The 16,821-nt window shown below is 37.4% G+C and overlaps 2 protein-coding genes across 5 annotated transcripts; one reads left to right on the forward strand and one right to left on the reverse strand.

Moving 5' to 3' along the window:
- Window positions 1-992: 992 nt before the first annotated feature.
- Window positions 993-12,307, forward strand: LOC108682389 (sec1 family domain-containing protein 1). 4 transcript variants are annotated; one of them, XM_047884845.1, is made up of 17 exons: window positions 993-1,011; window positions 3,619-3,663; window positions 3,889-4,042; window positions 4,604-4,817; window positions 5,169-5,256; window positions 5,521-5,610; window positions 6,162-6,312; window positions 6,683-6,836; window positions 7,854-7,929; window positions 8,232-8,459; window positions 9,044-9,141; window positions 9,283-9,382; window positions 9,766-9,890; window positions 10,037-10,165; window positions 10,745-10,888; window positions 11,081-11,233; window positions 11,678-12,307. In XM_047884845.1, exons 2-17 carry the CDS (start codon window positions 3,633-3,635, stop codon window positions 11,708-11,710), a joined length of 1,968 nt encoding a protein of 655 aa, XP_047740801.1. In that variant the 5' UTR covers window positions 993-1,011; window positions 3,619-3,632; the 3' UTR covers window positions 11,711-12,307. The 4 variants fall into 4 exon arrangements, with proteins under 4 accessions (XP_047740801.1, XP_018027039.1, XP_018027038.1 ...); XM_018171550.2 differs by lacking the exon at window positions 993-1,011 and adding an exon at window positions 1,014-1,074; XM_018171549.2 differs by lacking the exon at window positions 993-1,011 and adding an exon at window positions 1,150-1,631.
- On the reverse strand, window positions 11,889-14,704 carry LOC108682391 (selenocysteine-specific elongation factor-like). The gene is made up of 2 exons (XM_018171551.2): window positions 14,539-14,704; window positions 11,889-14,135 (listed from the first exon to the last, which is right to left on the reverse strand). The coding sequence occupies exons 1-2, from the start codon at window positions 14,653-14,655 to the stop codon at window positions 12,579-12,581; spliced, it is 1,674 nt and encodes a 557-aa protein (XP_018027040.1). The 5' UTR covers window positions 14,656-14,704; the 3' UTR covers window positions 11,889-12,578.
- Between the last annotated feature and the right edge of the window lie 2,117 nt (window positions 14,705-16,821).

Here is a 16,821-nt window from a genome sequence, read left to right on the forward strand (position 1 = left end):
TATTTTCTTGACGAACACCAAACTACACATTATAAGAAAGCAACTCTTTTTCGTGTGTAGAATTTTTTGTTGCTCGAGAAGATGCAAGTTTATTGGGAGTCCAATGACCACATGTTACCAGAAGAGCAATGTTAAGAAAATCACATTCAGCGAGAATTTGTTGTTAAATTAGGTTTCATATGAAGCTCGTGAATGAATAATTCCCTGTCTGATGAAGTACAAACAGCCGATCGAAACTTTTAATCTTTTGATGGCTGAGAAAATGCCGGCCAGTTTTATTAATGTTAAAAAAACACTTAAGACAATTTGGGTACATTATAATTTTGTTTTGCCTTAAGCATCTAGGCACGTCATTATTTCATACGCAGTATTATACTATTTTATACGATGTTTTTCTGGCTAAAAAAATATTAGTCAAAACTCAAAATCTCCTATAACTTTAAGTTTTCGAACATGTCTCACGGAAATCTAGAATACGTTTTGAGAAAACAACAAATTAACGATAAAAATATTGTTGAGTCAGTCAATAAAGTACTTGAATGAACTACAATAATTGTTCACCTCATAGCCGCACACTGTCACACCTGCCACTGCTCTTACACGACCCCAAACCAAAGTTCTTGACGTCCCCAACTGAACTCCGCCCTACTTCCCACGTGCGGTTCCTCCGAGCTACCACAAGTGATGCATATTCATGTAGCATGCTGCGCAAATTAAGAGAGTTTTCTAATCAGTGGCGCAGAAATATATTCTTTTGACAAGCAAACTAAATTTTTAGGAATATGTTGATTGATAATAATATTATTTCATGAAATTTTCATTTAACGTTGATATAAATTTGAGCTCATACTCAGTGAAAATTTAGGGTAATGATCAATTTACAATCGGCGCATAACTTTTAATCCGCATTTCGGTAACTGTAATAAATGTGTTTTTCTTTCCGTGGTGGCAGAAACGGAACATTTGTTTACAGATGACGTTTACCTTACTCTTCCTGATCCTAAACCCGATGTAAGGAGAAAGTTGCGTTCACGGTTCAGCACGAAAACGCGTGTGTAAATTGCGTTCTCTTAAGTAAGCGGTGAATTATTGTCAGTTAAAGTTTCATTTCTACTCCGAACAAATTTAATCTTTTAGCTTGTTCCTTCATAAACTCAACTGTCTTTCTTCATTCAACTTTCAAGTTCATTGAAGATTTGTCACAATGTCAGTCTCACAGTCTGCTTTGGCCTTTGCAGTTTGCTCAATATTTTTCTACGTTTTTGTTTTCTTTCTTTGACAAACTGATGCACACTTCTTGGACATCACTCACAATACATCACTTGTGCAGTTCTTGGACCTTCAAATGAACTTTAGGACCAGAAAAGTCTAAATTTTTTATTTTTAATGTACATGCTCCCCTTAACTTAAGCTTAACTCATAACTGACATCTGTTAACTGTCTGATTTACATGCTCCCTTAACTGTGGAATGTTTATTTTTGCTTATAATTTTACTAGAATTTCATACAATATTCCAAATTGTTGACCTTTTATTAATTTAATAGGCATTGTTTAATTTTTGGATTCCCAATCCCAAAGCAATTACAAATTACAATTAGTAAGAGGCTAAAACTCCAGAAGTTGTGAGCAGGTATGGATTATTTTTATATGTACCTTTTTGAGCTGTAACTAGAGCTTTTAGTGTTTGATAAACTATCTCCTACCTATTTAATTGTTGATATAAGTGCAGTTGGACAACTTGGACGGTTGGACCCACTGTGCAGAGAGTGGATGAATATTGCAAGATCTTTGGTGATGCTTCAGTAGCAAAATTTACACCTTCTGAAGATCTTGCCGACACATTTAGAATGAAATTCTTGCATTTAATACATTTGTCAGTCTTTGGCCAACTATTTAAAAAAAATTAAGGTTTCTGGTATGTTGGATGGATCAGGATGCAGTGAAGCTTGTATGGAAATCAGTTGCAATGAGTTCCTGCCAAAAAAATGTAAACATCAAGTTTATGATTATGTAGTTGCGGTCACATTAGAGTGGTCAGACTGAATTATCACATGTTCAGTTGACACTTGCTGTACAATCAGACTGTTTTTAGGGTAAAATTAGTTATTTGGGGTAACATGTTCATGCAACCTTGTAAATAAGTTTGTGGCTTGTAAATAGTTTTTCATTACTCAGCATAAATGGCTTTTCATTAAAAATTACCCGGCAACACATCTTAAAATTACCCGGCGACGCTTAGAGCTTGAAAACCCATATATTGGCGACGCTGCATCCACCCTCTGCACCCTGGAGTTGGACCACAAAACCCAATCTGGAATTGTCTATGGCCTAACTGGTAACTGCAGCTGGAACTAGACCAAAACCGATCTGGAATATTGATCAAAAATTTTCTAAAATCACAGAGAATGTATTGTTTTTTTGGTAATTTTTCAGAAAGGCAGGTACAAAATGTACTGCTTTTTCTTATTTTTTACAGATGAAATTGAAATGAAAATGGGTAAATTATTTAAAATCATTAAAATTTTTGTCTCATTCATGGGTTGCTTGGTGAAATTTTATACTGGTCATTTAGATCCACTAGGGCTGCCTGGGCGCTCCAGTGCTAGGTACTCACTTGAGGAGCAGTGGGGGACTTCAAAATGAAGGCCCTCTAACAGTGCTATTTGTTGAGAATGTGGCACTTATTTGTTGAGAATGTGGCACTTATTTGTTAAGAAAAAAGGAGTTATTTGGGTGCTGGAGTGCTCTAATGCTCTTGTCCAGCCTGTCTTGCTCTTGTTGGACCTGGACAAGCACTCTGCTGCTGGCCCGCTTGTATTGGCTTGCGCGGCCATTCCGCCCCTATTGGAGCAAGCATGCTCCTATTTTTGGCCACTGCGCCTCTCATTTATGTGATTTAGAAGACATTGAGAATGCTACCATGATGGGTGGCTACTGCTGAATTGTCCAATTTGAATACTATACTGTACTTAACACGTTTCCTGCGACGGCTCTTTTGCTGCTATGCACGACACCTGCGATGTGACCCACCGGTGGGTCCCAGTCTTCTTTCCATTGTTAGTGGGTCCCATCGCATTACAAGAAAAACATTATCTTCAGATGCGATGGGACCCACCCGTGGGTCACTGTTTTTCTTACCTAATCAAGCTGTAACATATGAGAACAAAACTCTGACAACCTCACTCCGAGCTATCTCAGATGCAACTGAAGTTATTGTATATATACCACCGTCGCAACAGGAGAATAGCATCGATATTGGCCGTCGCCGTACACGTAACACAGTGGTGACCCACCGGTGGGTCACATCGCAGGAAACGTGTTAACTCACATTGCTTTTACTTCTAGTAATGTAGGCCACTGAAGTATTGAGATAGTTGAGGGGCTGTTGTCTCTCCAAATAATTCTATCTAGCATCCGTAGGTAAAAGCTTTAATAAATCCTCTTAACAGTAGCTCGTTGATGAAAATCAGAGATAATTTTTAAAGAATACTTAACCTGACATTTAAAGATTACCTAGCCTTGAGATTATAATTAAGGATAATTTTTATCAGAATAAATTGCATTATTTTCAATTCAAGACATCAGTGAATGTAAACTTCTTGTCATATTGCTGGCAGATCTTTGCTGAAAAATGGTGGCAACACTTCGAGAGAAGCAGCTTGGTGAGAGACAAAAACATCTGTAAAATATAACAATATAAGAATGTGCAATGCTATTCAATTATTCATTTATTTTTTTTTACTTGTCATATTAATTTACATACTTGTTAATCATAAGAAATTCTACAATTTATTTTGATTTCCACAAATTCTACAATTTTTACTCATTGTTAATGTTGAAATGGTTTCACTATAATCTGTGTAGGTACTCAAAAGCTTTTTTTTCAGCTTCTCTTCACAACATGATCCAGTTGAACAGCAACTCTGCCAATAGCAATGAAACTGTCTTCTCTGTCTTGATATATGACCGCCATGGACAAGACATCATTGCACCTCTCATCTCTGTCAAACAACTCAGACAGTTGGGTGTCACATTGCATCTGTGAGTTCCTCCTGTTCAAGCAATAAAATTATTATAAAATTTTTCATTGGTGGTATTCAGTATTTATATTGTTTTCTCAGGTAAATATAAATATGCATTTCTGTCATATTTGTGTTATATTGCTCTCAGAATTCACAGTCCTCACTTTAACAGACCAATTTCTTGTGGGTGCATATGTTTGTGCACAGAAGTCCTATATAGATTGAATCAATTTTACAAATTTAGTTATGTATCAAATTTATACATTTTTATTTTTTTCCTTGCTCGACTATTTTGTTTGGTGAGGTATTATATATACGGTACCTATATTCTGTTAGTGTTCAATCATTTTCAAATTGAGGTTACAAATGCATTATCCCATTGAATATTCAATTGTCAGAATTCCCTGTGCTTCCTAATTAGGTGTAAGTTCCAAGAATCTTTAACCCAACTTCACTTAATGAATTTCATTTCTATTGAGTAATGTCTGGAATTTATTAGTAATTTGAAGAATGTTTTGTTGAAATAACTAAGCAAAAAATAAATATCAACATATCTCATTTGTTCTTTATCAATTTTCAGCTTACTGCATAGTGAAAGAGGAGAAGTTCCTGATGTTCCTGCAATTTACTTCTGCCAGGCCACGGAAGAGAACTTAATACGCATATCCCAGGATCTTGCTGCAGGGCTCTATACTACCTACTACTTGAACTTCAGCACTCCCATCAGCAGGCACAAGATGGAGGATCTTGCCCAGGCTGCTCTCCTTGCTGGAGTACAGGCTGATATAAAGAAAGTGTGTTCTACACCAATGAGATATTGTATTACAAAGAACTGCTATTCTGAGCCATGTTAATAGTTGACAAACATTATCAATCCATTATATTTTGAGGGTAGATATTGCTTTTTGTTATCTTAGTTTGATAAAATCCCGGTTGTGGTAAATGCCACAAAATGTTGATGATTTTGCAATAGTTAGCATAGATTATTCCTCAGCTTATGGGCCAAAAGAGTTTCTGTAAAAATTAAAAGTTAAAATTATTTTCATTTGTTAATTTAAATAGTCCTGATGAATTCAGTACAAATTCATACTATGAAATAATCAGAAACATTTTTGCATGTAATGAACATAGTCAATTTTTTTCAGGTTTATGATCAATTCATAAATTTCATCTCACTTGAAGAAGACATGTTTACTCTGAAACACCAAGGATCAGAAGCAATATCTTTCTATTGTAAGTTATGCCCATACTATATATATATATAGCTTTTTATTGGACTGAAACTTGTTCCCTTATTTAGCAAGGATAAGCTACTGTTAGTTTAGCCGTATATATGCATTAATATGCTTAATTTGACAGCTCATGTATATTCTGTTTTTGTGTGTGAGTTCTCAATCCTATACTAAATGTGCACAATTTATCACAATAATTTCTCGGATTTCACAACTTCAAGCTTTCACTCTTACTAATTGTTTAATTATACATTTAACTCCGCAGCCCTGCACAGGCGCGACGTCCAGGACGCTGACATTGAGCTCATCATTGATGCAATTGTGGATGGACTCTTCTCTGTATTTGTCAATCTGGGTAAGCAATGATAACCTCATTTCCATTTCGTCTAGATTTCATCCATTATTTAAGATTACATTTTTGTAGCTTTAGATTTTAATATAAGGTAATAGTTGTGTAAAGTATCTTATTTTTTAGTTCACATTGATGCCAGTTATGTTCAATTTTTCCAAGCCTTCATTTTGATCCCTATTAGCATGCATATCAATCAATTGATAATTTATTATAGTTTGGCTAAACATAGATTGTGTTACTGTTTGATTATAATTATCTCAATGCACTCAGGCGAGACATGTTCCTTTATCAATATAGCATTTGCTACGTCCATCCCACACGTCGTTTTCTTTTTGCCACATGAATTCCGCACTGTATTGTTTGATACGAGCATTCTTTATTGTGTTGTTTGCTACGTGCATACCACACTGTGCTGTATGCTAGGTATATGCAGACTACATTGTATTATTTTCTACGTTTCCACTGTTATTTTCCACAAGCTCGAGACACTGCTCTTTGCTCTGTACATACTTTATGAAATGCATCGTTGTTAATTAATATTTTCCTGCTCGCAGGTCAGGTTCCAATTATCAGGTCACAGCGCAACAACGCAGCACAGATGGTGGCAGAGCGGCTGGACCGGAAGTTGCGTGACAGTCTAAAAGACACCCGCAACACTTTCTTCAATGCCGTGCCTTCGCAGGGATTCCAAGCAGGGCACCTCAAGTGATTTTCTGGTTTTTAGCTGCTGAAAGAAAAATTCATAGTGCCAATTATTTTCCTTGATGCCTGGCATAGGGATAGCTCATGTAAATTGTATGTTATTCAATGTGAAACGTGAGATATCATCAATTCGCATTCTTTCCGGTTCTTTTTTCTATCATGGTATTTACGGAAGGCCCATGGCTGAGCTATAATAAAATTAAACCTACTATTTTTATTGATCTGCAATCATTAGACGATTTGTTTCACTGCAATCTGTTCCTGCTGTTTTTATGGGATAATGGATATAAATATCTAATTTCCTTAACTTCTTGTTAGGAACTCCAAATGATTTTCTTTTAAATTTCCATAGCTAAAGCGCATTTGCTTCTAGTTTCCACCGACCGCTGCTGGTGCTGGTGGACAGGACGATGGATTTGGCGACGCCGCTGCACCACCCGTGGACGTACCAGGCTCTGTGTCACGACCTCCTCGCGCTGTCTCTCAACAGAGTCTCGTTGCAACTTACTGAGCAACATGCACGACAGGCAAGCTTCGTCATGACATGATAAATTACATTTTCCTTGCTGTTTCCCAGTTTTAACATTTTGTGAATCATTAAATGTATTTCTGCGGTCAATGATAGTTTGCAATGATAGTTTCTGTGCGTCTCCTATTGTGTTTTTACTAGTCTTTCAACATCTCATAAAATATTACGCTCGCCAGACATGCTCGTTAGGATTCTGCATTCTATCATTGTCGTTGCATACTACTTGAATTATTCCATGACTTATTTTTTTGCAGAGTCCTTTGCCCTTTAGAATATTCATTGTGCCTCGTTTATTTCTCGCACTCTAGGCAAGCTATGCAATATCATATTAATGTTCTTGCCTTAGGAAGTTCTATGCTCTAACTAAACTTCTTACTTGGCCGTACCTGGGGAAAATAAGTGTGTGCATTAATTTTAACGATTCCATTTTTAGTGCATTTTCTTATTTATGGAAAAAAATACACTATTGTGCTCGCCATGTCCGTCTGTCTGTCCGTCCGTCCGTGACCTCAAGTTTTTGCCGACGAGAAAATGCGCTCTCTGTCACTCACTGCAGTGAGTACTGAGTTATATTTTTTTATCATACCTGGAGCAAATCACCTCCAAATGTTGATTTTCATGTCCCGGTTGTGGCATAACACTGATTGTTAATCGATCTTTTTTATTATTTTTTGACGTACCGGTAACAGCGAAAATAAAATTTAAAAATAGCCAAAGATTAGGACACAATAGTGCAAATGCTTTTAAAAATTCGTGTGAACAAATGGTACGATTTTGTCACCTAAATTATTTAAACTTAGGTTAGAATATTATCCATCAGTTCTCTGTCCTCTATCCGGCGGGGTTGTAGCGCATTTTCTGATTTATGGAAAAAAAAGGCGCTTTTGGGCTCGCCATGTCCGTCCGTCTGTCTGTCCGTCCGTGACTTTACGTTTTCGTCGACGATAAAATGCGCTCCCTGTCACTCACTGCAGTGAGTACTGAGTTATATTTTTTTATATCCACTTGCCTCCAGGGCGCCAAACCGAAGCATGGAGGCAGCAAGGAGTATGACCTGGGATCTGACGATGCATTCTGGAACACTCACAAAGGTCAGTGATACACGTAACTTTAAATGTTGAGTAAACTTCTAAATGCTCTAATTGTAGATTATTCTGGCATTCAAATCACCTTAGAAGTAATTATAATTGTTTTCAAACGTGCAGACAGTCAGACAGTATCACGCATAAATATTGTGTCAAAATGTTGAGATCTGAGTGGTTTTAATGAGTTATTAAGTTCATAAAAGTGATTATATATATCGGAGGAAGATATCTTTCATCGAGAGTTGTTGATTAATGAGAGATAAACATAGTGATGAAAAAGTGCATAGTGACTGAGTGAAATGTTGCAGGAAGTCCGTTCCCAAACGTGGCGGCGGCGGTTGAGCAGGAGCTGGAGGACTACAAGGCTGCCGAGGGCCGCATCAAGGGCCTTAAGAGCGACCTGCCCGAGACTGCCGACGACGCCGTCGACCTGCTGCTGGCGGACAACACTGCAAAGCTCACCTCGGCCATCACCAGCTTGCCCGACCTCCTCAGGAAGAAGGATAACATAGACAAGCATATGAGCATCGCCATGGGTTTGTTGTGAAATGAGCATCACCGTTAGTTCGTTCTTATATGTTCATCGCCATTCGTTCGTTAAAATGACATGTGCATTGAAATGGATTCGTTTTAATGACATGCGCATCACCATTGGTTCGTTATAATGATATGAGCACCGTATGGGTTCTTTGTTGCTATACATATATATGAACATCGTCGTAGGCCCGTTGACGTTGAGTGATGATATTTTCAATTCCACTGATTGGTTACACGATGAAATGAGAGAGCTGAGTGTTTGAGCTTAGTTTCGAGGTTGGTTTCACACCTTACTACGCTGAAAATGCTGACCATTAAATAAGTATAGTCATGCGTTCTGAAAAAAAAATCGATAGAGCTGGGGTTCAGGCTGTTTAAGCAACAAACCTGGTTTTAAGTTTGTTAAATATTCTTTTGGAGCAATCCTAGTTTAGTTAGCTAAGGATTCGGTTAGACATTAATTTGTTGGAAATTATTAATGTTTTCATGTACGGTTTATTCCAGTGATAATTGTTTACAATGGGAAATTTGTGTGTTGATATTACCAAGAATTTATTGAAATAAAAAATGAACATTCCTACAGGTCTCTTGGATCACATCAAGAAGCGTAAATTGGACGTTTTCTTCGAGGCCGAAGAAAAGATCATGGCTCGAGCTACTCTGGATAAGCCATTGACTGATGTAAGAGGACTCATACTTCAAATGTGAACTTAGAATCCCTAATATAACATTCAAAATCGTTTATTTACTGAAAATGTCATATCTTGTGCTAAAGTGTTGCATTTCTGTGATTCTTTTAAACATGACTTTATTTTGTTTCAGCTGCTCGCAGAAGACGGATGCGGTTCTGCTTCCGACAAACTACGTCTTTTCCTTATCCACTACCTCTGCAGCAGCAATACCAGCCACTCTAATGCCCCGGGTACTCTATTTTATAGATAGATAATGCATCTTACCCTAATTTATGTTTGTCTAGGTCTAAATAACTGAGGTCTTATCAACAAACTATATATATTATTTTTTAATTATTTGAATCATTTCGTAAGCATTTGCTCGTTCAAATCGTTCTTGCCTCCTTGATCTAGGTTCTTGATTCTGTCCTTCATATTAATTTATTTCTTGCCTTGTGGAACTTACAATCAGGACCTCATTGAGTGTTTCGAATCGGCATCACCTTGATTATTTCAAATTATTCAAACAATTCACGAAAAAATCGAAAATTTTACGCTGGATTTATTATTTTTAAGTACATTTTAGTGTTGAGGTATTTTCTTGCGAATGCCTATTGATGCTTTCTTGATGCAGGTGGCAGTGGCAGCAACAACAGCTGCAGCGACGCAGACATGACAGCGATGCTGGAAGCCTTGCAGGCTGCAGGGGCTGACCTTAAGCCAGTAAACTACATGAAGCAATGGCGAAACATCATGAAGGTGAATCGCATTCTAACAATAATAAATGTGTTTGCCTAATTAATTACGTAATTAAAACTTTATATTCCCATGACTTCTCTAAATTATGCAATTATTATTTTTCATTATTCAAATGCCTTCATTTATAACAGTGAGATTATCTTCAGCTCAGTAGCGGCGCGTCTCCGGAGTATGGAGGTGGCGTGACCAAGACGGTGTCGATGTTCTCGAAGCTCCTCAACCATGGCTCGGCTCTCGTCGTGGAGGGCGTCAAGAACTTCGTGCTCAAAGAGAACGTAAGTGGCTCACAAGTGCTGTTCGTGTGCCTTGAGTTCTGTCTTCGCATTAAGCTAAAACATGCGTTACCAAAGTTCTGTTTGTGTGTTGCAAGTAATCTGTTCTGAAACTTCAGCCAGAATAGGCGTTACTGGAGTTCTGTTTGTGCGTATGCACTGCTATGACTTGAGAATATTAGCTAGAATGTACAAAAAATTCTTCAAATTTCTAATAACATCTGTTATTTGTTATGGTTATTGTGCCGCAAATATGTTACGGTTATATACTTAGTTCAGCAGATAATAGTGATCCAGGTCTGGTATGATGGTCTACGTCTAATGAAAGAACGAATGCTCAATTTCTGAAATGTCTTTGCATTGTACTCAACAATTTAGAGATTTGACCCGGGCCTAACGGTGCGCATTGGAAAATACATTTGTGAATCAATATTATTGTACATGAGGATAGTGAACTTGCAAACAAACTGCTGCGATAGCTGGAAGCTAGCACTGTCTGAATAAGCTAGGACCGTGATAGGTACTAAATTTCTATTAATGCGGGAACTCGCTAGCTTTAAATTTGTCGACGGATGTACGTAGAAGCTGCCGGTGACTCGCATAGTCGACAACCTGATGGAGCTGCGGTCGTGCGAGGAAGACAAGAGCTTCTGCTACCACGACCCTAAGTTGCTGCGACCACAGGACGCCAACAGTGCCTCCGCCCGCGCACGTACCCCATTCCAGGTTCTTGATTATTTTAGATTTGAACTTCAACAATTCAGATGTCCTTTTTCGCCTGCCGTATTTCACTATTCAAGTAGATTTTTATCCAAGTGCGTCAGTTTATATGTTAAATTCTGGTTTATTTTTGAATTTAGTCATAACTATATAGTTCCTTGTGTTTGCAAGACTAAATAATTTATGTGTATGTTGCAGGACTGCATCGTGTTTGTGGTAGGCGGCGGCTGCTACACGGAGTATGCCAACCTGCGCGCCTATGCTGGACGGAAGGCGTCAGCCGCGCCTGTGTCGCGTCGCGTGGTCTACGGCTGTTCCGAGCTGCTCAGCCCTGAGGGCTTCCTCGCGCAGGTAATAATTGTTAAATCACTCCCGCAGGAAGTGATTATTACATCACTCGCGCAGGAAATGATTATTACATCACTCGCGCTGGAAATGATTATTACATCAGTCGCGCAGGAAATGATTATTACATCACTCACGTAGGAAATTATTATTGCATCACTACCAGAGGTGTTCTTAAAAATTAATCCCGCACAAGAGTTCCAGTCGCTATCGTCACTCCATCACAAAACCACTGGAATTATTTTCCGAAATGGGCGGATTTCATTGATTCAGCAAAATTTTTATGATCACTCCAATTGATTCAAACTTCTTCATTCTTAAAAATTTGCTGCTTAGACAGTATGCGCAATAATGCTCGTAGTGTCTGACCATTTTGTGAAAACTCATGTCAATAATCTTTTTTCCCATTGTAACTATCGTGCTGGGGCTGATGATCGTTCGTTTTTTCAGCTCTCGAAGCTTGGTGCTGAGATCGGATCGTGAAGGGAAGACAACCACGTGTAATCGAAATTATTGGGCTCTTCTATTTATTTTATTGATTTTCATGGCTTATTGAGGATGATCTTTTTTCATTTGATTTATATTGCGTTCTAGATTTACAAAACTATTATATTCTATCTCCATTCTTGGTTAACGAAACAAGGTTATAATACACGATTCCAAGAAAACAAATATTATTTACCTTAAAAAATGGTAAGGCACAATGCTAAATACAATTAACGTAACCGTTTGTCAATGACTAAGGGTGTAATTTTTTTAACGCTACTTCTTCCAATGTTGATTAATATTGAGTAAAGCTCTCCTTATTAAGTAGCATTGCAAAATTTTCTAAACCTAATCCCACACCGATGTACATTATATATATGCAGCATAACAAACAACAACGCCTCCAATTTGCTCGAGCTAATTTGCCCAACCTATGAAATTTTACTCGCAAATTCAGTGTAAATGGAGATTTAACGGCTACATAGTTCAACAAATGACTCCATAACGTTGAGCATAATACGAACTTATTTGTTATTGTTAGCAATTTGCTATTCTTCATTTGTTTGTTAAGCAAATATATGAATTAGGCAAGTTGACACGAATAATGCTTGACCAACATATATGCACAGAGATGCCAGCACTAGAAATGTAGTCCATTAAACTGTACTATGAGCAATGCAATACCTATAAAACAAATATATATACCTATATCGGGCATCAGCGCAACTGTAAAGCGCACAACCTTCGGTTCAATCTAGGGGAAAACGTATATATTATATCTATATATATTTATTCCACTTGTTTTCATATACAAAATTATTGTACAATGATGTGAAGTAATCTAAAATTGAGACAGAAAATGATATTACTGAATCATTTTCTTACCAACGGAGAACAGGTACCTTTTAAAATCTAATTTAACTCTAATCACTAAATTTTGACGGTCTTCTAAGGTTAAACTCTGCATCGCTTCACCAGCATTTTTACCTTTTTTCTTCCCACTGCTTTGCGCCTGTAGTGTATTTTTGGTGTCAGGTAGTAAGCCCTTGGCTATAAAGACTTTAATTTTACCGCTCGTCCCGAAGTGTCCGTCAATGACACCCTCTTCTCCAGTAGACAGGCGCACTTTGAGTCCAATGAACGGCTGCAAGTTAGTGTCCTTGTTGAACAAATTCCTGACTATTACTTCTGAATCGTTGTTAAGCCTCTCGACGATCCCTTCTTTAGTCTTATTCTTGAAGACCTTGATGTTTGGAAGTTGAGTTTCTGCATATTCTTTGACAGAAAAAATTTCCAACACTGTTCCTTTGAATGCCAATCGACACATATTCGTGTGAGCATCCATGTCCAGTTTTGATCCAATGATGAAAGAATTTGGTAATACCGGCACGCGTCTCTCCAAATGCAGAACTGCATACTGAGCTCGAAGTTTGCAGTTCTCACTTGCCTCAATGGCCTTGACATCCATGAGTTCCTCCTGATGTTTGTATTCACGGTTATAATCAAATGAATCATCAGGACATTCAACTTCGGAGCCAAAGAGGACTATCTTAGACATCACAGTCTCGTTGCCAACGCTAATATGAAACTTAGCTTTTGTTTCAATTGCTAGCTTATAATAAGGGATCTTTACCACGCGCACAAGTAAGGCATATGCCGATTTAATAAAACCGGGAGTACATGCAAATCCTCTTTCTAGAAGTTTGGGGTCGAACTGAGTAACGCAAATTCCTACCCGATCACCTTGTATGGCTTTTTCTACCGGCTTTCGAAACATTTGCATGCTTTTAACTTTCTTAGAAATGGCAAGACTGGGAATTTCGATACTATCGTTAATAGCTACAGCCCCCTGCAGCACTGTGCCCGTCATAATAGTGCCCTGACCTCTGATGCCAAAGCAGTGATCAACTGCAAACACGAACGGACCTGCATTGCTTCGTGTGGGGACATATATCATCTCTTGAATAGCCACAAGCAAGTCTTGAATACCAACAGGTTCTGTGTCGAGGCTGTTGTTTTCAACACCTCCTCCCGGCTTGGCTGCCACAGGTACAATCTTGACATCAGAAAATTTGGTGGACTGAAGTGCCATCCTTATTCTTTTGGTCATTTTCTCTGTCATGGCTGAACGTTTGTCGAGAGGGAGTAGATCGACTTTATTGAGGACTACAAGAAGATGGCTACAGAGGATTTCTCCAATGACAAGACATTCAGCAGTTTGAGTTTGTATTCCCTTAGTGACATCCACAACAAGTATCATGGCGTCAATGATTTGAGCACCAGCAATGATTGTTCGGATGAGTGATGCATGACCAGGGCAATCTACTAAAGTTATTTGTATGTTTGAAGTGACAGATGCCACGGATTGAGGAGCAGGCAAATCAAAGCAGCTGAAACCCAAGTCCAATGTGATGCCCCTCTCCTGCAAGCACACAAGTAATAAATATTTTGTATCCATCTCACTGACAAAGATGACTGTTTAAAATCCTGCACAATATGAATTATCCCGAGTCTCCAACTGTTGAATTTAATTTATGGACAAAAATGGAATGTTTCCACATTTTTTTTTGTGCATGGAACGATTTTATTTTTGAATACTTTAAAAAAAATTTAATGGTAACAAACAACACATGGCATGTCAGTGCAATTGATCACCAAATACACCAAGATCATATTTTTTATGTCCAGCATGTACATAAATGAGCTTGCAATGTTTGAAAAAATCATAAGGCTAAGAAACATTGCACTTGCATGAAGGAACATCATTTTAGGTGAATTATGATACTGTTGTCTCAGTCAAGAAAATAATGTGCATATTTACTTACTTGTGATTGTGGGTTTTTGTCAAAGGCAGCAGTACTGGCAGTAGTGCTGATGCAGCGGCTCAAAGTTGTCTTGCCACTATCGACATGACCAAGTACACCAATATTGAAATTGAACATTTTAACTGAGGTATATCGTACCTGGAATACAAAAAGTTAAGTTATTTGCAAATCAGCAATTTAGCTAGTGAAAACAAAACATTTGGGAAACTTTTTGGGCACCTTAATTGCATTGTAACAATGAAGACATTTCATCTGGAGTCTGCAATTCAATACCTACCAGCATGGAACAGACTCAAAAGAAGTAAATCAAAAGGCTATGTAAGTGGAAGCTTTTGCATTCGTGATGTTGCAGGTCATCATAATTTCCAAGTCCAAAGAGCAATGGAATTAAGTCAAACTATTTTGAAAATTTACAAATTACAAATGCCTAAATTCTTTAATACAAATTTCTTGTACAACAGCAAACCCAAACAGGATCAGGCATGTGTTTTGAAAACAAGAAATACAAATATGCAAGTGGCAGCCACTTGCCAAACAAGAGGCATAAAAATAGCTGTTTTCCTAAATTCTAGGTGCATGTCATGATTTGAAATAAGTTTAGCTCTCTAGTATAGGCAAAATTATCCATGCATAACTAATTTATATAATTAATCCATTCAATTTGTTATGTGAACGGAATATGTTGTTCACACGGTTCATCTTCAGGACCTCTTTATGCAAACCATTAATCTGTAATCTTGGGTCTTGAAAGTCATTTAAAAATTTTGAATCAATCTGAAGTTTTGAAATAATTCTGGCACATGTATAATGAATAACCAGTTTTGAGAAAAATTTATATTACCATATATACCTACATGATTTTGTACCATTGTTCCACCAAAACTACCAAGCTCCCACAAAAATCACTGCTCTCATCAAAATTAATGCAGCACTAAATGCTGTCATGGTCATATCTTGCAACTTGCTTCAAGCAAAAGAGTTCAATAAACTTAGCCACAAACACTAAAAGTGTGTTCTAAAACAAAAAATATTCAAGTATATTTTATTTCAGCATTTTGGTTGAAACAAAAAACAATAATAATAATAATAATGAAAATCAGCATACTAAGGTGAAATTTAAGATTAGAGATAGAACTTACAACTACAAGTCTGCTAATGATATTGCTGCTGAAAAAATATTATTTATGCCTTAGGACAAGGATTGTGACTCAAGAAATAAAATCACTACCTAAAAATTTTGTTACCAAGTAGTGAACTACCTAGCAAATATAGCTTAATGACTCAAATACCAGTCACTGAACTGTTTATATTTAAGATAACTGAACATTTGGCACTAAGAAAGTGGCCCATGTGGATTTTTTAGCCTCATTTAATGTTAATGCCACCTTAAGAGGACTGGCTACCCTCCGGAAAAACTTCTACAGTTATTATCCGATCATCATGAAACTTCACATACATACGTAAAATGTAAAAAAANGCTTTGTGGTCATTACTTAGTTATCAAACCTTAAAAATCACAGTTCTGGACAAAATTATACAGTTTTTAGTAAAGATTTTGGTGAAGAACTGAAGAAGTATTATATGGTTTTAGAGAAGAAAAATTATATGGTTTTTACTTTTTAGTGGTGAGATAAGCCCAGTATTACCCCAAGTGGCAACTTATGTGGCACAATGACTTACACTGAACAGACCCAAGGTTGCTTCTAGTAAATCAACAAGCACATTAATGACCAGCCACACAAAGAAGCACCAATACAGATTACAGACCAAACATCATTTTAAACCACACCCCAATCCCACACACACACAAAACAAAAATATTAGGGGTCACTTGCAACACCTCCGTGACATTTGGCCCTCACATCAACAACATAGTGAACAATGCATACCTACCGTCAATCAGGGCTACTCGGGACAAGCGGGGCTACTCAGGACAGGCCTCTGACACGGCGTAAAACTGTTGTAGTAGCGAACCTAATTGGAATATTGCAAAACTAAAAATAGTGTCGTAAACGTCAACATTTTTCCTATCTATGTAGTACCTATAAAGGAAGTCAAAAAATACTACAATAACTACATTTACTTGCTTCAAAAAATTCCTGAAAAAAATGGTGAAAAACTATATTTTGTAAAGTTACAACTGCTAAGGTATGTAGCATAAAAAATATTTGCCGTATTAAAAAATTTAACTTACGTAAAAGTTGCACCCAGGTGTCGGCTTGAAAACGTAATTGACAGAATTTGCCTATCTCATTCCAAAAAGAAATGGCAGCCATTTCCGCA

This window comes from Hyalella azteca, unplaced genomic scaffold, assembly GCF_000764305.2.
Source record: "Hyalella azteca isolate HAZT.00-mixed unplaced genomic scaffold, Hazt_2.0.2 contig16293, whole genome shotgun sequence".
NCBI lineage: Eukaryota > Metazoa > Arthropoda > Malacostraca > Amphipoda > Hyalellidae > Hyalella > Hyalella azteca.

Excerpts from the sequence above, each read along its gene's own strand:
- LOC108682389 (XM_047884845.1), top strand. The coding sequence starts at position 3,633 with ATGGTGGCAACACTTCGAGAGAAGCAGCTTG. Across the intron at positions 6,313-6,682 it reads TTCCAAGCAGGGCACCTCAA|TTTCCACCGACCGCTGCTGG; the intron begins GTGATTTTCTGG and ends ATTTGCTTCTAG. Across the intron at positions 9,383-9,765 it reads CAGCCACTCTAATGCCCCGG|GTGGCAGTGGCAGCAACAAC; the intron begins GTACTCTATTTT and ends TTCTTGATGCAG.
- LOC108682391 (XM_018171551.2), bottom strand. The coding sequence starts at position 14,655 with ATGTTCAATTTCAATATTGGTGTACTTGGTCATGTCGATAGTGGCAAG. Across the intron at positions 14,136-14,538 it reads ACAAAAACCCACAATCACAA|GAGAGGGGCATCACATTGGA; the intron begins GTAAGTAAATAT and ends GTGTGCTTGCAG.